Source organism: Quercus robur, chromosome 11, assembly GCF_932294415.1.
Source record: "Quercus robur chromosome 11, dhQueRobu3.1, whole genome shotgun sequence".
Taxonomy (NCBI): Eukaryota; Viridiplantae; Streptophyta; class Magnoliopsida; order Fagales; family Fagaceae; genus Quercus; species Quercus robur.
In genome coordinates, this window is record NC_065544.1 from 54614172 (window position 1) to 54634750 (window position 20579).

Here is a 20579-nt window from a genome sequence, read left to right on the forward strand (position 1 = left end):
ATAATAACAAAGCATCTCTTCAACTATTTTCTTTTTTCTTTTTTATTCAGAAGTAACTGAAAGGAAGGCATATAAACAAGAACTTCCTAGAAGAATACCCATCACAGTACCTACTCTCAGCGAGGTTGCCTCAATTAAACACTTATTTTGGAGCACCATTGCTCTCCCGGAAAAGAAAAACCTAGACTTTGCCAGAGAATAACATACATAATAACTAAAAAGTTGAATGATGATCTAACAAGCACAAACGACAATTTAGCAAGTACCATTTACAATAACAAAAATAACAAATTCATTAACAAAATTTCTAATGGATAACACATTGCTTTAACTTGTTTACTTTATACAAGATTATGCCAATTGAAAGCCAAAACTTTCTATCAGCTTAAAAAGAATGTGTAACCAAAAGCCGCAAGTTACAACTGAAACACCTCTAAAAGAATGTATGTCATATCATACTTGAGCATCGTATATGTCCTGCAATCTTTCCAGATGGTTCCCATCTCAAGTGGCCAGCTGAAAAAGAAGGTGGTTAAATAATTCTAAGTCAAGAACCAAACTCTAAAGTCGGAAAAAGGCATAATAATGCAGATTGGACCAATAAGCACTTACCGGTAAATTTTTACAAGCAAATCTACTGGATAGAAGCAGTTTTTCATTTCAATTGAGAAATGAGAAGTACATACAATATCAACTAAATTAGAGAGCCATTTAAGGTATTTAGAAAGAAGGGATGTAATTTGCATCATTAGTTTGTGCAAGTATGAAAACATCATCTCAATGTGCATATTAATTCAAAAAAGAAACGTTGACAATATGCCATTTGTTTCCAACACAAATTACTACAATTGAGATGTAGACTTATACTAAAAGAATGAACAGTTATGTACCACCAAGTTTCCACTATATACTGTTGCTTGTTCTTGCTGTAGGGTACAAGTGGTGGTCAAAATTGAGTCATCAACTCAAATGCAATAAGGATAATAACCTGCACTACATTTGCAGACCTTACCTAAAGAACTTTTCCTGAGGAAGTAAAACTTGGTTTTCATCACAAATAAAAAAAGGTAATCATTTTCTTTTTTCTTTTTTGGTTATTATATATGGAAAAATAATTTTCTACTAAAAATTCTTTGTTCTATTAAACTATTGTTTTCTTCTATTAAAAAAATATTCATGCAAAAAGCAAGTGAAGTTCAGATAATGTAGGTGAGAGTCACCAACAAACATAGAGAATAGAGAAACTTTTGAGAGGAAGGGGGAAATAAGTACAAAACAAATATGAATTACAGATAACTTTTCAGTCATAGTTTAATGGGGTGAAGTAACTGCGTTTGAGTGACGTTCAAAAGAAACCCTCCTTAGGGACTCATTCACCAAATGTCATGCATAAATTTAAAGGTAAATTGAACAGCAAATGAACTGACATTCATATGAAACCTTACCAACAGAATCAGGAAGACTCACTCACCCACTATCATGCATAAATTTGTAGGTACAAAGACAAGAACTTTTCATTAAATGAAGACAAGAAAACAACCAAAAATTTCCAGGAATACATGACGTTAATACATATCAGAAAATTAGAACACTAAACCATAATCAGAGTCATGAATATACACTAACCTCAGTTCTCTGGAAGTCCCTGTGCAAGAACCACCATGGACCATTTTTTGATAGTAATCTGAAAAAAAAAAGATTATAAATAAATACATCTACTAGCACAAGCAAGAAATGGCAACCATCAAATCTACATAAACAGATTGACACTGATAAGCATCCTAAAGTCCTCATGGACATTGACATGACAACAATTTATTTTTTTTAAATGCAAATTCTGACAATACCCAACTTCTAAAAAATATGGTTATGAATGAAAATTGCAAACATCAGTAATATATGGTACTAGACCAGAGATTAGTAGAACCAAATATGACTTCACATCATTATGTATTATCAAAATGCCAACACCAGGCATGTCAATTGTCAAGTGGACACATACTAGATAAAAATTTTCATCAACAATTGCATATCAGCCCTCACCTGCTACTAGGATAAACAGTCAAAAAGAGAATATAATTCATAATTCACAATATAGAACCACTGTATGAAAGTAATAGTTCAAAATTCACCATACTCTCATAATATTGTAAAGTTTACCTCGCAAATCCTGCCACCGTCCGTAAGCCCATAAAGAGAGTTAAGCCCAACCAAACCCCAGGAAGGCCTAAAATTGAAGGAGCATAGAGCAAAAAGGTTGAACATATTGCCCCCGACATCATCTATAAATCCATCAAAAAATGTCAAAAACAAGCAATAAGCACAACCAAGTAAGGACATCTCAAAGAAATTTTTACTTTGCAATGGTAAGGTTTACCATAGAGTAAGCTGCATATGGGAAGTCTGAAACACCATAATGGAGGCCATCAAAAATAAAAGCCAGGGCATTCAAAGGTTGACTAGCACTGACAAACTGCGAAAAAATTTTGAATTCATAAGAAATATGCAAGGGCACCGACATTTGCGTAAACTTGTAAAGCTATACAAAAATCAAACAAATCATCCATTGTAAGTGTGCTACATACCAGTACCCCAGTTCTAACAATTCCCAACACTTCAGCATCCTTTGTAAACACAGTGGCCAATGAACCAAAAGATACACCCAGAATTGCAGACAAGAAAACTCCAGTGAACAATCCTATCTGGAAAAAATATGCACATCAATTTCAAACAGATCAACTCAACTAAAGATGTGCATTAGACACATAGAACACAATGGAGAAGCATAAACGATAAGCTTACCTTTAAAACATAATCTGTAACGTCTTTCACAGATTGATAATCACCTTTAGAGAAAGAACTTGCAATCAGGGCCTACAAATAGATGACAATTTGGAAGTCAACAAAAACCCAAACTTTTATGTAGGTTAGTCCTGATAACAAAATGTGGGGGAGCTCTGTGGTAAGCAAACTATATCTTCTCATATAGTTTCTTGGAGGAATTTAAACTCTAAAGGTTAAATGCAGAAATACACTTTTCCTTTTTATAAGAGACGTCTTTCCAAAATGTCATTATTACATATTTTTCATTCTCCAATTAGTTGTTAGACTTTACACCTTGTTTATGTATATTCTACAGCAATCTGTATTTGTTGATTTTAATCACTTCCAATCCATGAAGCTCACACCAAAATTAATTATTCCAATCATAATAAAAATAATTATTCCAACCATAATAAAAATAAATACATCTACTAGCACAAGCAAATAAATTATAAATAACTAAAATAAATTATTAAATACCTGACCAGATGCAGCGAGTGCATCTGTAAGGAGGGATACAGCCAACCATACTTGAATACATATCTGATGTGCAGCCATAGCAACTGGACCTTGACGAGCAGCCATTGATGTCCCCAATGTCATGGTAATAAGAACAGCAAGAGTTCTTCCAAGAAGAAAACCACCTACAGCAGCCCGTCATTGATAAGCATTAAAATACATCTGAATTAGAGGAAATGATCTGGCATCTACATCAATCATTATCAAAATAAAAAATAGTCATACATTTAGAAGCAGCATCAAAATAAAATATAGCCAACAAGCTATAACTCAAATGAAAGGATGAGGTAATGGGTTCAAGACCCATTGCATGTGTTGGTAACTAACAAGCTAAAAATAAAACCAATGTAGCCAACAAGCTATAACTCAAATGAAAGGATGAGGTTCACCCATTCGTTGTGTTGGTAATTAACAAGCTAAAAATAAAAACCAATGTACTGCTCCATCAGCAAAAGCAATAACAAACAAGATTGTCAGATCAGTAAGAAAAGTGGGGAAAACAAAAATAAATATAAAAATCAAGAGAGTTGGCACCGACAAAGTGACAAAATTTAAGAGCTTACCAGATTTTAAATATCCACCAAACTGAAGTGATCCCAGCTTTGGAGGCAGTAATACAGCTCTCTTGTTTAGATGCCAGATCAGTAAAAAGGTAACAATATACCTGAAGCGTTAATATTTTATGGCATGAATTATGGTTAAATAAAGCCAAAGAGAAAGGTATAGAGGAAGAAAGTCATCCAAAAAGCACATACTGAGACAAGACAGTGGATATGGCTGCTCCAGTTGCACCCAATTTAAAATAATACATAAGAATGGGAAACAAAAATACTGCTGATAGATTTCCAATGCCTGCATATGGGACAATACATTAGTTTGCAGGAATCAGTGTACAAAATATGGAGAAAAACAGAACCACAGGATGTTGATAAAGTGTAAACTAATAAGTAGGAAGCAACATAGGACAACATCAGACAAAGATGAAATACAAATTTTTTTTTTTTTTTAAATATCTCATAGTTACTATAAAATAAGTTTAGAAAAGATCAGTTTCTTCCTTATTCACTACTACAAGTATTGCACTAAAATATGCTTCTGCATTTTTCCCCACGGAAAAAATTACAATTAGGATGAAGGGCATTGATGCAGATGCACACACTCCCAATAATGGGAACGTATAAAATAATGAAAAATACCATAAATGGCAGCAACATAGAAAAATTTACACAATGATTTCTATATTTTTTAACAAATTTTTCATTAGTTTTTACATTGAATAATTTCTTCATATAGATCAGTCGGAACATCTACAAACCTTTCTACACAACCTTCAGATTTTTAATTTGATGAGATGTATCCAAATAAGCATATCCCTTGTATCCTATAAATGATGACCAATATCTTTTGGAAATGCATTGGAAAATATATGGGCTCAAAACTGAGAACTCATAGCCTCCCCCCCACCCCCCCATTTGACGATCAAATGAGCAAGCATTTCAAGATGGTATCAACCACCATGACATGTAATTTATTCCTTCTATTCTTGATACAAAACACATTAGAACCAATTGAAAGAGAAAAAATAAAGTAAATTACAAGGCACAAAAGGAATTGGGTTAAAAAAAATTCTCAAGTATTATGACATATGATATCTATATCTGTTTTCTAAGGAAATATTAGTGTCAATAAGTATTACTAAAATAAAGCACTTACCTAGACATAAAACAGGAGTTTTTGTGTCCCTAAAACCACGGAAAACACCTTGGAGAGCCAAAGATACCACAACTGCAGGAGCACCAAAGGCTCTAAGTGAAAGAAATCGTTGTGCTGGAATACGCATGGATGAACCCTAGAAAGCAAATGATACCCAGAAAAAAAAATTTATAAAAAAAAAATTCCTTGTCAATAGGAAGCCATGTACCTGAGAGAATAAAAACATATACATGCACATATGCATATAGAGTGAGGGAAAGGAGGGAGCGGGGGTTGATAAATAAATATATAACGTAAACCTGAGTACGTGTAATAACTTACTGATGATATGCCCATTAAATCTAGAAACTTTCCTGATCCCAAATACAAGGCCAAAGCCTCAATAATGCCAATCCCAACTGCTAATAGTAAAGCTGTAGATACTGAAGATAGCTGCTTTCTTTCAGCTGGTTTACCATTAGTACTGTCTTCTAGAGAACCCCCACATGTACAACAATCAGACCAAATTAGCAATGAAAGTGAAAATACCGAGCCAGTTATATACTCATAGTCATACCATCAAACCAGAATCAAATACGTTCAACAAAAACACTCGAGGCATCAACCGTTAATTTTACTTCACCTGAAGCAGAGTCTTTGACTGAATTCTTCGAAATGTCTTCAGCAACAAAAGAAGTGGCAACACTAAGGAGAGGAATATTAAATAGCTTTGATATGCAGTTAAAGATGTTTGTGGAAATACCAGCCGAACCCAACTCCACAGGACCTATAAATAATAAAACAAAGGGGGTGAGTTAAAGCTCCAAAGCGAAAAAATAATAATAATGATTGGTAATCCAGTGTGTATTTTAGCTTTTATACCCAGAAATCAGAACCAATGCAAAAGAAAATAACATTTAGGTTGATTAAATTTAAGTTTTCCTAAATCATGAGATGCGTCCATGGTTTTCTATTGCCTTAAATGCCACACTAACTAAATCAGCTGAAAGCACAAACATTCTCACAACTTTAGTTCTAGGACTATGAAACCAACCCAACACTAGCTAAATATTGATTATCAAAGATGCATCAATGGTTTTCTATTGACTCCACACTAACTAAAGCAAGTGAAAGCACCTGCTTCACACAACTTTAGTTTTAGAAGAACAAAACCAGCCAATGACCACTAAACACACATCATGATCATGATTTCCTATACCATAAAGAGGACATTATTATTTTATAATAAAAATTAAACCAATAAAAGGGGCTCAATATATTACCAAGAAAAAGCTGTTAAAATAAAAAAATTAACAGAAGGAAGGAATTATATATCAGTAACAGATGGTACCTAATCTACCAATATAGGCAGTCTCCATCAGCTGTGCTAATGGTTCAAGAGCCTGTCCACCAATTGCAGGCAAAGAAAGCATTAAAAGTTCATGCTTTACATCCCGAGACTTTGATTGACTGGCAGGAGTTCCTGTCAATTTACTGTTAACAAATTAAGAAAATTCATAGTTGTACAGAAGTTTCATGATCTGAAACCCAACCAAAAAATAGGAAACTTTAAAAAAAATAGAAAATAATAACATCTTACACAATAAGTAGCAAATCAATTATTTAAAGACATACATACTATCATTACATACAATTGTGTCACTGATAAACATCTTATGAGAAAGTGTTGCCCACATATGCACACACACACATTGAGAAAGCAGAGAGTCCTACCATCTATTTCCTACAAGTTATCATGTCAAACAACTTAAGAATCATATCAAATAACAATACTTGGGTCTATAGCTCACAAGATGCTATATACCCTATGTATGGAAAAACTGATATGTACACCGAGTGTACTACACCTCCTTTGCACATAGTAGTGGACCCTATGTGCAGAAACCACAAGTAGGGCCCACCATTATGTGAGAGGAGGGTGTAGTACACGGGGTGCACCGAATAATCTCACCTAAGCATGAAGGACACAATTACCATGCCAAACAACTTATAATTTGTTAAATAACCATAAACAGATTTATAGCTCTCAAGAGGCATACTTAAAAGCTCCAGGCAGTGCCCCACCAAGACCAATATGTATATCCCTATCTACCTTAAAAGTCTGCTGCATGAGACCTGAGCTACTTTCTTATAATGCAGACTGATTAGGCTTCCTATAGCATATTGTTACACAGAGTCCAAATAGAAGTAAATAGAAACTCTTCCCATTACAAGCTTCATGTATTCTTTTTTTTGCTGCATACAAGCTTCACATATTCACTTCTGGATCAGGAATTGGAAATAAGTGTCATCTTAGCATTAAGAAGGGAAGAGAGAGAGAGAGAGATCACAGAATAAGAGCAATGATCATTGTCTAATGGTTTCAATGAAAATCAGAGCTAAAGAAGAATAATAGCAAAATAAAGGAAGTAAAATGCGGGAGACACAACTTAGTACAATGTTATCAGGACAGAATCAAATATTACATACTTTCAGACCACAAACCAGTATATTTTGAAAAGGCATACTGCATTATTATTTCTATGTCCATATGAAGTAAAGAAATACGGATATTTTACACCTATAATTTGAAATTGAGCATCCAAGTTTTATAATAACATTCCACAATCCAAAAAATGCACACATAAATCCATCATAGAACTTCAAACCAAAAATGCAAAAGAAAATAGTAATACCTCTATAAAACAGATAAACATGTAAACAGTTGATCCTCAAATTAGCATGTACAAACAATACAGTTCAAGGCTTAAGATCTTACAGAGTGTCCTCCCCTGCACTGCTCAGAGTCTCCTCTTCCACATCAGAGGAACTTACATCACAATCAGAGCTCAACTGACCATCACAAACACAAATATCGTGTTTTCTTTTCCGGGTCACCAGTGGAGACAAAAATGCTCTATTCCTCAAAGACAAATGGCAGCTCTCCACAATCTCTGCATTGCTTAACCCTTTCCTATCAATTGGCACAAAGGAATTGCAAACTTCGCTTGACCGTGACAAAGATAACGGCCTCGTTGGTTTCGTTATAATACCCTTACTACCTCGAGTGGCCAACATGGTAATCAATTCTTGTTAAAATCCTTCAACAATCAAAACCCCAACAAAGAAATCACCACCAATATGCAAGCCAGAGGTTAGAATTAGATAAAAACAAGTACATTCTAATATTCAAACTTGTTTTAATTATAATGCTAATCAATCTAATTCGAGTAGCCAACATGGTAATCAATTCTTATTAATCCTTCAACAATTAAAACCCCAAAAAAGAAATGACTATAAATATGCAAACTAGACATTAGAATTCAATCAAAAAATTAAATTATAACATTCAGAATTGTTGTAATTAGAATGTTAATCAATCTAAAACTGTTCTAACAGAGTAACCAAATTAGAAATATAATTTCCAAACAAAGCAAAATGTGAGAATTTAAATTTTTTTTAACTAAATTCTAAATTTCTAACACCCATTTGTGTGCTAATTACACGTTCAAATACGAAGCCAACAAAGCACTTCCAATTTTTACAAAAACGTATAGCAAAGAAACAAAATTGAAAAAGTTACAAACTATTATACAACAAATAAAGAATTTGCAAAATCAAATATACGAAAACACACCCACCCATCCAAACACACACACAAAAAAATGAAAAGCACAAAGCTTTACATTCAAAATTCAATTTTGTTCGGTCTCCAAAAAAAAAAACCAAAATTGAAAACAGAGCGTGAAACAGAAAGGGCAGTCAATAACCTCAAATGCAGCGAAGTATTAAGAGAAAAAACAACGTAAGGAACCACAAATGGTTCGGTGTTTTGAGCGCGGGAAAATGGTTTCGCAGAGGAGGGTGTTTGGTTCTCAAGAAAACAAAACAAAACAAAACAAATAGAGAGATAATAGAAAAGAGAGAACTTTAATAAGAGCTATAGTACCTTATTGGTTTTCTTCTTTTGAAAGTTGGGGGTTTTAGAAAAAATTTGAGAAATGGATAACACTAGTTGTTGTTGTTGTTGTTCTTCTTCTTCTTCTTCTTCTTCTTGTTGAAAAGACAACAGCAACAACAGAACTCTTTGTTGGACTTGTGTTTTGTTGTGCTGTGCTGTGTACTTGTGTTTGTGTTTAGGGTCCGAGTACTTTCACTAGAAGAGTGTCAAAGGTTGTGTCACGTGTTACGCCACTTGGAATTTTTTTTTGTTCCTTGAAGAAGTGTAAGGATCAAGGAAGTTATTTTTTTTATAGAAACTAGAAATTCTACACATATTTAATCTAAGCCTACATATGTGTGAAATTTTCTCTTTCCTTGAAAAAGTGTAAGGATCAAAGAAGTTATTTTTTTTATACAAACTAGAAATTCTATACTAATCTAATCTAAGCCTATATGTGTATGAAACTTTCTCTTAGATACTTGAATCCCGACCTTTGCCCCCATACCCCCACAAATATTTATACTTGTAGAATAACCACTGCACCAAGAATTTGCAGTGGTAGGACCAAGGAAGTTTATTAAAAGAAAAAAAATAGTAAAGAAATAGAGATAAAATCTGGCCATTTATTGTTCTTTAATTTTTCTTTTTTTCTTTTTGGAGGAGAAGGAAGAGTTACCCTATAATTATCAAGAAATGAAAAAAAAAATATATATATATATATATATGTGGGTTGGGTTCAAGTTATACTTAGTGTAATTCTAAACAATGTTGCACCACCCATTAACTTATTATTGAATTCATATTTTTAAAAACCAACCATTAAATTATATGTTCTATATGTTTTCAACATGTATGTCAATTTCTATGCCAAATGGATATAATTTACCATTTGATCAATAAACTCATCTTTTATGCATTATTTTAAACTACAAAAATTTAAAGTTAAATAATTGATTGATGACATGACTATTGATCTTTGATCATCTTGAAATTTTGTAAGTATAGAAAATATATAAAGATAATGTAATTTAGCGGTGAATTTATCAAAATTCACGTCCAATTAAAAAATATTGGATGGTGTGACATTACTTAAAATTGCATCAGGTATGGCCATTTGATATATATATATATGGCCTTTATGGCTGTATTTGTTAAATTATATGTTACATCATGAATGTAATATTTCTTTTAAACATGTGGTAAAGATACTTAGCTTAATTTCATTAGGTTGAATGAGTTATATATTGATGGTGTCATGGTGCTTTATTATTTAGAACAAGTAGTCGGGGGCTGGTCTTTTTCTTAGTCTCGGCTGAATTGCCGTTGATATGTTAAGATTTTATAAATGTTTGAAATATTAACAAGTATTTTTGAGTGATAAAAACAATTTGAAGATATTTTTTGCAATCCTTCTAGTTACCTCGAGGTGTGGCTCTTTCTATAGAGTAAATCCATACCCCAAATTGTATGGATTTAGTTGGATTGAATTGTATGACTACATGTTGTGCAAGGTGTGTGTTGAGCTTCACATTGCTTGTTTATTAGGTGAATCTTAGGTATTCGGATTTATGAGTCCTATGGTAATTACTTGACTAGTCTTTTTAGTAAATAAACGCAAGTGTACACACGAAGTGGATCTTAACAAGGACATATTCTATAATTTTTTTTTGTTATTTTTTTCCTTATTGAATATCCTCAAATATATTATAAGATAGCCACGTGATGGGTTCGAAACTTTTATTTTAATAACTTTTCTAAAGAAGGGAGGAACTGGAAATTGAATGTAGAAGGGGCATCTCTCTCTCTCTCTCTCTCTCTCTCTCTCTCTCTACATATTTGTGTGTTTATATATGTATAAACTTTTAATATATTTATGTTTCTATTTATGTTTATATTTTCCACACAACTGTAATATGATTTATGTCTATATTTTTCAAGGCCACTTGTGATTTTTATATTAATTGATAATTACTCAACAAATACAATTTCTTGTGGGGTGGGGCGGGGTGGGGTAGAGGCAAAAGTCGGTCTATAGTTTACTAAAAAGATAATAATGTTTATATTATTTGATTATCAATTGATAATCACTCCACAAGTAAAAATTTTATATAATAAAGTTTATGTTTACAAATTTTTTAATTTTTTATATTTTAATATCATTTTCAATTTTAGACCAAACAAATAAGAATTGTTTTTGTTGCAATCGCATGTGAACATTTTATTATAGTATATTAACCATATTCGATTACAATCCAATAAACTTTATCTTATATGAAAATTTTATATTTATATTGCAATAAATTCTTTTCATATGCTTGAGATTATTTACCTCTCATAGTAATACTAAAAAAAATGTCATCATAAGAAAGGATCAACAAAAGGGGCGAATAACAACAAAATATATATATATATATATATATATATATATGAATAAAAATATCTAAGGGTAGATGTTGCCTGAAATCATAGATAGCATGTGATATGGGTGTCTTATTTATTAGTAAGAATGAAACATAATAGAATTGCTTCTCCCAAAGTGTTATAATAACTTGATAATTTGATAAAATTGTTCTTTGCATAATTAGATAATCATATTTTGAAGGGCTTTAGGAAACACAGAGTGTTCATCATTTTTGGTAAAACTAGAACTTTATCAACTAATTAGAAGAAGAGGTTGTTTAACAGCAATGCCTCTTATAGTAACCACCTATGACCTAACATCATACATCACTCGGTTGAAGTTTGCAAGGTTGCCATGAAATGTGCTAATGCTTATGCTAGGAAGGGTCTAGAGCTTGACCAGGATCTTTCTATTTTTGATAGTCCTCCTGTGGTCATTTTTATGCTTTTAAGATTATTTATTAGCAATAGCATGGTAAGATTGTTTTTATTATTTGCATTTCTTTAAACTTTGGTGAAAACTGAAAAGTTGATAGTAGTAACTAATCACATATAAATATTTTTTATTTATATTTTTTAATGTTTTTAATACAATTTTAACACCTCAAAACGAACAACAAAATTTATATTTATGTTTATGTTTTCCATACACATATAATGTTTATATCTATGTTTTCCAAGTCCATCTTTACTCATATCAATAAAATTCATGATTTAACTTATAGTTATTTTCTTAGTGTTTAATTTTTAAAATTTTCACATAATGATGGATACATTTAGTCCAGAAATTACGAACAATTGATGCATATATATTTTAATGACATTTTAAATATTGGACCAAACATATAGATATAATAATTATTTGTCAGAGCATATCATACTTTTACACTTTGATCTTTCACACATATCACATGAACACCTTGAACTATCGAAATGTAAGATTGATCACCCTAAAATTATAAAAAATTTCAATGTCCCCTTGCCATCTGTTTTTGTGTTAAGTGTGTAGATTTTATCATTGAAAAACTAATATGCCCCCTTCTCTAAACGAAACAACAAAGGGGTAGTAAGTTGGTCTTTCAATGCTAAATTTTGTCAGTCTTAACAGCAAAACAAATAATAATGGTTAAATGTAACTGGGGCAATAATTTTGAGTGGAAAAGAGTTATTTGCCCTAAAAAAATAATGTACCAAAATTCTAATGGAGGGTTATAAATACACACACACATTAGTCCATAACTAAGTGTAAAATGCATGAGAAAGTTTAACATAATATGTTTTTTTTTTTTTTAATTTCTCTTTTATTTATTTATTTGGTCAAAATATGATATTTTATAATTATGGTAGTTAACATTAGACATTTATTATGATTATGTTTGTATTTGGAATTACTACATTTTTTTAGTATTTAAAGAAAATTAAATATACATAAGATGTATGCAAATGTCTATATGCAATTGTGAAGGCTCAAAATATTAGAACGTTATGTGAAGATATGGTTTAAAGAAGACATTTTGCCAAGTTCTGACTGCCACTCAATCAAAGCTTGATTAATCACAAGGCTGAAGCTTGATCGATCAAAGGGCAGATCTCAATAACTATTCGATCTCGACTTAGTCAATCGAAAGTCACAAACTCAAATGGCGAGTTTTGATTTCGAAGTCAACTGCCTTGGAGTTTGTACCCTATTTGCATCACATATATAAGGCATGTTATAACTCGACTTCCCAAGGCTATTGGAGAGTACCAACCCATAACAAAATCATAACAATGTTGATGTCCTTTGGCATGATCAAAGCATGAAACCATAGAGCTATGAATCCCAGTATGTCACTACAATAATCAAACCTTCAAGGAGGGTCCTCGGAGTCAAATTAAAGGTCCTGGTCATGAACATGGACTGTCCATGTATGAATATTTCAAATGTTCTAAAACTAATATAGTAACCTTTTTGTTAAAAAAGGTTACCAAAAAAAAACAATATTAAGTGCATCTACTAGTTGTAACGTCTAGACTCTAAAGTCAAGTGCCTTGAACTAGCTAGATTATCATAATTTACAACAAAAATAAAAATAAAAATATAGAGATTAAAAGATTTATTTTTTTAGGAAATAAGAATATACTATGATGTGATTATACGGAGAATGATGACTGGTAAAAGTAAATGATCGGTTCACGTGGTAGCTAAACCACGCGGTCTTGCATGAAGACAACAAATAAAAAAATATATATCATAATTTTAAAAAAAAAATCTTCTAAAAAAATGCTTAGGTTTTTTTTTTTTTTTTTTCTTACTTGTTTATTGTTTAATGTTTTATTTACAAATTCGGTACTTCTTGTAGTTGTGTTTAAATTATCATAATTGTAACTACATAATTGGATAATTAGAACTTAACTGTTTAATTCTCTTCGTATTTAACTAAGGAATCTCTCACAATAAGATTATTCTCATACACCAAATTAATCAAACGATGATACTTCTATACATCTCAATTGTGTGCCCCCGTCCTCAATGGTGGATAAAAACCATAGAAATACACACTCTTTCTCACTGAGAAAGATGAAAACGAAGGAAGATCAACTGAATAGAGAAGATATGGATTCCATCTCAAACCTTGCAAACAATCTTCGAGGCATCAGAAGTTGGTATCCCAAATGGTGGGGCAACTGGTGAGCCACCTATGAAAAACAGAGTCTTTACTTAAAGCATCAAGATTTTTATAAATGTTTGAAGCATTAACAAGTACATTTGTGAGCAATAAAAATTGCTTGAAGATGATTTCTTGCAATCCTGCTAGTTGCCCCGAGTTGTGGTTTTTTCTACAGAGTAAATCCATACCCCAAATTGTATGAATTTAGTTGGATTGGATTGGATTGTATTAGTACATGTTGTGTAGGGTGTGTTGAGTCTCACATTACCTGTTCATTAGGTGAATCTAGGTATAATGATTTATGAATCCTATTGTAATTATTAATTACTTGACTAATCCTTTAAGTGAATAAGCGTAGATATGCCTAACACTTTCCTCGAAACATTATAGATGGTATCATAATTATTGTACACATACAAAGTGGATCATGACAAGAATGTAATTAGCATATATATTTTTGGGGCCTGGTAATTTATGGGGCAGACCCGCTTGCTCATGGGAAGTCCACAAGCCCAAGCCGAAAAAGATTATGGCCCAAGCTCGAAAATGTAAGGCTGAAGGCGGCCCAAAGATGCAGCCGAGGACAGTTTAGTCCTCGGCAGACCCAAAGTCTCATTGATGAAAGTGGTATACGAGCAAACTTTAAAGATCAGAAAATATCTCAGGGAAGTTATCCTTAATACCCTTCACTGATAAGACTCTATACCTAACAGAACCGGATTCTTAGGCTTTATCTACCATCCCCACCAATTCTGGGATTAGACTGACGAGACAAATGTCAGTCCTGGAAAAGTTAACCCTACACGTGGACGAAGGACAGCAAATGCAGGATAATATAAAAGGAAACATAAGGTAACGAAGGGGAGATCTCCATCTCACTTCCTGGGAAAAACTCCAGAGATGAGAATGCCCGGACAATATATGTACATCACCACGGAAAACCCACCGCCGGGTAACCGGAGAAAGACATTAGTGCTCCTCGGACATGATCCGAGGAGTCCAATCCCTCAAGTTATAAAGATGAAGGGCTTGGATATCCAGGCTGAAGCCTTTTCTTATCTGAGTTTCCCTAAAGTCCGGTTTGGACCAACGCCCCGTGACCAAACGCTAGCCTTTCAAGCCCACTCTCTACAAATCTTATTGTGAGGGATCCTTCACGTGCGAGCCCAACGTCATCGCTGGGCCGTTTGAGAATCGTGTCCTTACAATTGGCGCCGTTTGTGGGAGGCTTGCGCGTTGGTACGGGTGGCGCATGAGTCAACTCTCTAGCAAGCAGAGATTCGCGAGTTTTTCCCATCTCCGGCGACGTGCAGTTGTTACTCTGACATAAGCTTATGCTAGGGGCTACGCCTTGCACTGCTAACGGCGCGGGCAGCTCTAGGGGCTTCCGGCCTCAAGCCAACTCTCCCCTCCCTGGCCTAGGGGTTAACCTTCGAAAAATAAATAAGTATAGAGAAAAAGTTAATTAAAAAGATATCTTACAAGTTTTGGACAGAACCAAGGCCTTGCATGGTCCTCGGACCCAAACCTATGGGGAAACCAAGTACAAAAAAGATATCTTACAAGTTTTGGACAGAACCAAGGCCTTGCATGGTCCTCGGACCCAAGCCTATGGGGAAACCAAGTACAAAAAAGGTATCTTACAAGTTTTGGACAGAACCAAGGCCTTGCATGGTCCTCGGACCCAAGCCTATGGGGAAACCAAGTACAAAAAAGGTATCTTACAAGTTTTGGACAGAACCAAGGCCTTGCATGGTCCTCGGACCCAAGCCTATGGGGAAACCAAGTACAAAAAAGATATCTTACAAGTTTTGGACAGAACCAAGGCCTTGCATGGTCCTCGGACCCAAGCCTATGGGGAAACCAAGAACAAAAAAGGTATCTTACAAGTTTTGGACAGAACCAAGGCCTTGCATGGTCCTCGGATCCAAGCCTATGGGGAAACCAAGTACAAAAAAGATATCTTACAAGTTTTGGACAGAACCAAGGCCTTACATGGTCCTCGGACCCAAGCCTATGGGGAAACCAAGTACAAAAAAGATATCTTACAAGTTTTGGACAGAACCAAGGCCTTGTATGGTCCTCGGACCCAAGCCTATGGGGAAACCAAGTACAAAAAAGGTATCTTACAAGTTTTGGACAGAACCAAGGCCTTGTATGGTCCTCGGACCCAAGCCTATGGGGAAACCAAGTACACAAAAGAAAAACCACAAGTTTTGGACAGAACCAAGGCCTTGCATGGTCCTCGGACCCAAGCCTATGGGGAAACCAAGTATACAAAAGAAAAACCACAAGTTTTGCACAGAACCAAGGCCTTGCATGGTCCTCGGACCCAAGCCTATGGGGAAACCAATTACACAAAAGAAAAACCACAAGTTTTGGACAGAACCAAGGCCTTGCATGGTCCTCGGACTCAAGCTTATGGGGAAACCAAGTACACAAAAGAAAAACCATAAGTTTTGGACGGAACCAAGGCCTCGCATGGTCCTCGGACTCAAGCCTATGGGGAAACCAAGTACACAGAAGCACAATCGGAGTTCTCTGCTTCCCAGTCGACTGCTCGGATGGATTATTTAGAGATTATCAGTCTTGGACGGTATTCACGCGCTTATCACAGAATATTCAACTGTTACCCCGGTTAGTTTCCGAAGTTTGATTTATTATGAATTATCGATATAATGCCTAGTAGTACTAGTAAATTAGAATTAGTTAGATTATGTTTCAAGGTATCTTGCTCTAAATATTCTTGAAGCAACACACACATGGAGCACACCCATTCACAAAGTAATGTTGCCCAAAGGATCAGTACTCAAAACATGTAAATAAATTTCTATTTTTACTAAAACAAAGAAGTAGTACAGCGTACAATGAAAAGCTGGAATCAGCTTATGTCAGAGCTCACTACATAATTGAGTAGGAAGATGCAGAGAATAAGAGAAAGCCGATGAGGTGGGTCAGAGGAGAGGTTGGCTACTGCTCCAAGACCTTGTTCTTCCTCAATGCTTTTACATGCCCATGACTCAGGCAGCAAAAGAAACCCAATTTGAGCCTGACACCGCTGAAGGAAAGGTGCAGGGAGTTGGAAGTTGAGGGGCTTTCTCTAAATATTTGCCCGCCACAAGGCAGAGGCGCTGACGGGGGAGAATCTTTCTTCTGACACACCAAAACTCTGGCATGAACAGAACCTGCTTCGGATTTTGACTAAAAGAGGGAGAGACACCCTCTCCCCTCGGTCGAAATGGAGTATTCTCTTGAACTTATGCTTCCTGTGCCCGTACCTCGCTATTTTTAGTCTCAGGAGGACACGACGATTCCGTGGCGGAGAGAGTTCCTTCTCCCCAATCCTCGCCTCAAACATGTTATGCTAAGGGAGGACAGCACTGAGTATAGGAGCTGTGATTTGGGAGAAAGCTGAAGGGGTTGTGTGTAGGGAAAGCAACTATCTCTCCCATTTATTTAAGGGAATAAGGTGGTGACAGTTAATTCACGCAACATCCCAAGGGACGCTACAGACAAAATAGTTCTGGCTCAACTTCCAACGTCAACTGCAACCACAAGATTAAAGAAGTCTCGTAAAGGCGCACCTCGATCATTGGGACATCAGAGAGTACCGCGTGGGCAAAGGCTGCAGAGATACCTCTTAATTCGTGGGCCTAGTGAATTCGCGGCCCAGGCCCGTTCTGCATGAGGACCTAGGAACTATGGCCCACGCCAAGAAATAGCCATTGCCGAGAACAACCCCTACTCGGCGCCTCGTGAAATACCTGAGGAAGGGGAGAATCTGAACTCAAAAAAGTTTTGGACAGAACCTAGGACTTGCATGGTCCTCGGACTCAAGCCTATGGGGAAACCAAGTACGCAAAAGAAAAGAAAAACATAAGTTTTGGACAGAACCTAGGACTTGCATGGTCCTCGGACTCAAGCCTATGGGGAAACCAAGTACGCAAAAGAAAAAACACAAGTTTTAGACAGAACCCAGGCGTTGCGAAAGTCCTCGGACTCAAGCCTATTGGGAAACCAAGTACGCAAAAGAAAAGAAAAACATAAGTTTTGGACAGAACCTAGGACTTGCATGGTCCTCGGACTCAAGCCTATGGGGAAACCAAGTACGCAAAAGAAAAAACACAAGTTTTAGACAGAACCCAGGCGTTGCGAAAGTCCTCGGACTCAAGCCTTTTGGGGAAACCAACTACTCGGATGAGGAAAGTCCTCAGCTCGAATACTGTAAATTGTTAAGGCTAATGAAAGTGTTAGTATGATGGCAAATTGACCCCCTATTCAGTAGCCTAAGGAAACTGTTCATTTTGCGGGCATTGCCATGTCGAATAATTTTATTAAAGTTATGGTGGCATCTTTTTATTAGCAAGTATTTTGGCCTTAGTTGTCATTAATTCAAATGCTATACTATTGTGCCGAGCAGTGCTCGCAAATTTATTAAAACATATAAACAGAACATGCGAAGTAGAATAACAATAACTTTTATTAATATGAAAAATTACTACAACGTACAAAGAAGGGCTTAAACAAGCCTATACAAAAATGAATTGCCAAAGCGACAATAGCATCCGCAATATAGATAAGTAAACAGTCAGATGTTTTTTAAACTCGCCTTCAAAGTCTCTCCAATCTCTGCCTCAGTACTGCTCATATCAGGAGAAGAACCTTCTTTTGAAAAAGATGAAGGAGAATGAAGAAGAATTGGAACACATGGAAGCACTTCAGCAAGCTCTTGTCATCGAGGAGCGCGAAGGAAGAAGAAGATGGAGGACATGAGTAAGAAGGAGGAGAAGAAGAGGGAAAAGGTGAGAAGGAAGAAAGAGAGGCAAAGGGTGGCGCCAGTGAACGAAGAGAGGAAGAAGCAGGGGCATTTAGTCCCTGCCCCAGTCCTGACTCCTAACACACTGGTGCCATGTTAGATATGCTCATGAGAGAGCGGATGGTGGTGATAATGGATGTTTTTGACTCAGTCACACCGAAAGTGAGATGTGACGAGTCCCTGCTTCGGATTTTGGCTAAAAGGAAGGGGAGACAAATCTTGAGTCTCCGCCATCCTTGCCCTGACCGAGTCATCTCGAGCTTTATTAAAACATGGTGTTTTTGGGAATGGAATGGTTTATTCATGGCTGACAACTGTGCTGAACGTATTATCAGATAAGGTATAACCAGAAAGAAGAAGCGGACTCTGGGAGGAATCTGAGGGACTCAGGTATGAGAAAATCAGCCTTTGTCTTCTCTCTTTATATAGGGGACGAAGAGGAGAGTACTTAATGTGTGCAGATCTCCAAGGAGATCTGCAAACATAAATACGCCCATTTCATTCCCCCACGCCATCCAAAACCGTTGAATCTGGGATGTCTCGTAAAAGGAAGAGATTAAAGGCATGCTTCGGATAACCAAACAGCATAAACGCATCGCGCGTAAATTGAGGGAACGTCTTGTAAACCGGCACATTCCCTGGGGAGATGAAGAGTCGCCCGCGTCGGTCAAGGGCTGAATTAAATGAGCCATAATAAAGGCTCGGTATTATCAAAACCCCCCTCTCCAACCATGAGGTCGGACAACAGGGTTTTGAGGGGCTATTGTGGGGCCCGGTAATTTATGGGGCAGACCCGCTTGCTCATGGGAAGTCCACAAGCCCAAGCCGAAAAAGATTATGGCCCAAGCTCGAAAATGTAAGGCTGAAGGCGGCCCAAAGATGCAGCCGAGGACAGTTTAGTCCTCGGCAGACCCAAAGTCTCATTGATGAAAGTGGTATACGAGCAAACTTTAAAGATCAGAAAATATCTCAGGGAAGTTGTCCTTAATACCCTTCACTGATAAGACTCTATACCTAACAGAACCGGATTCTTAGGCTTTATCTACCATCCCCACCAATTCTGGGATTAGACTGACGAGACAAATGTCAGTCCTGGAAAAGTTAACCCTACACGTGGACGAAGGACAGCAAATGCAGGATAATATAAAAGGAAACATAAGGTAACGAAGGGGAGATCCCCATCTCACTTCCTGGGAAAAACTCCAGGGATGAGAATGCCCGGACAATATATGTACATCACCACGGAAAACCCACCGCCAGGTAACCGGAGAAAGACATTAGTGCTCCTCGGACATGATCCGAGGAGTCCAATCCCTCAAGTTATAAAGATGAAGGGCTTGGATATCCAGGCTGAAGCCTTTTCTTATCTAAGTTTCCCTAAATTCCGGTTTGGACCAACGCCCCGTGACCAAACGCTAGCCTTTCAAGCCCACTCTCTACAAATCTTATTGTGAGGGATCCTTCACGTGCGAGCCCAACGTCATCGCTGGGCCGTTTGAGAATCGTGTCCTTACAATATTCCTTATTGAATAGTCTCAAATTTATTAAAAGATAGCCACATGATGGGTTCAAAAAAATTATTTTAATAACTTTTCTAAGGAAGGGAGGAGCTGGAATTAAACGTAAAAGGGGCATCTCTCTCTCTCTCTCTCTCTCTCTCTCTCTCTCTCTCTCTCTCTCTCTCTCTCTCTCTCTCTCTCTCTCTCTCTCTCTCTCTCTCTCTCTCAATACACAT

General features: G+C 36.0%; 1 protein-coding gene across 4 annotated transcripts; it reads right to left on the reverse strand.

Moving 5' to 3' along the window:
* Positions 1-295: 295 nt before the first annotated feature.
* Positions 296-9251, reverse strand: LOC126706276 (protein DETOXIFICATION 45, chloroplastic). Of its 4 annotated transcripts, none has more exons than XM_050405671.1 (15): positions 8984-9251; positions 7814-8135; positions 6386-6528; positions 5678-5821; positions 5377-5522; positions 5056-5191; positions 4098-4194; positions 3906-4006; positions 3304-3467; positions 2803-2874; positions 2586-2702; positions 2378-2473; positions 2161-2282; positions 1627-1684; positions 296-516 (listed from the first exon to the last, which is right to left on the reverse strand). In XM_050405671.1, the coding sequence occupies exons 2-15, from the start codon at positions 8110-8112 to the stop codon at positions 505-507; spliced, it is 1707 nt and encodes a 568-aa protein (XP_050261628.1). In that variant the 5' UTR covers positions 8113-8135; positions 8984-9251; the 3' UTR covers positions 296-504. The 4 variants fall into 4 exon arrangements, with proteins under 4 accessions (XP_050261628.1, XP_050261627.1, XP_050261629.1 ...); XM_050405670.1 differs by having other exon boundaries at positions 5377-5525; positions 8984-9240; XM_050405672.1 differs by lacking the exon at positions 8984-9251 and having other exon boundaries at positions 5377-5525; positions 6386-6517; positions 7814-7960.
* Between the last annotated feature and the right edge of the window lie 11328 nt (positions 9252-20579).

Bases quoted from the DNA above. Each gene is read 5' to 3' on its own strand.
- LOC126706276 (XM_050405669.1), bottom strand. From the start codon at position 8,112: ATGTTGGCCACTCGAGGTAGTAAGGGTATTATAACGAAACCAACGAGG. The intron at 3,468-3,905 runs GTAAGCTCTTAA...GGGCTGCTGTAG, and splicing joins TGGTGGATATTTAAAATCTG to GTGGTTTTCTTCTTGGAAGA. The intron at 1,685-2,160 runs GTAAACTTTACA...TTTTTTTTTCAG, and splicing joins ACGGTGGCAGGATTTGCGAG to ATTACTATCAAAAAATGGTC.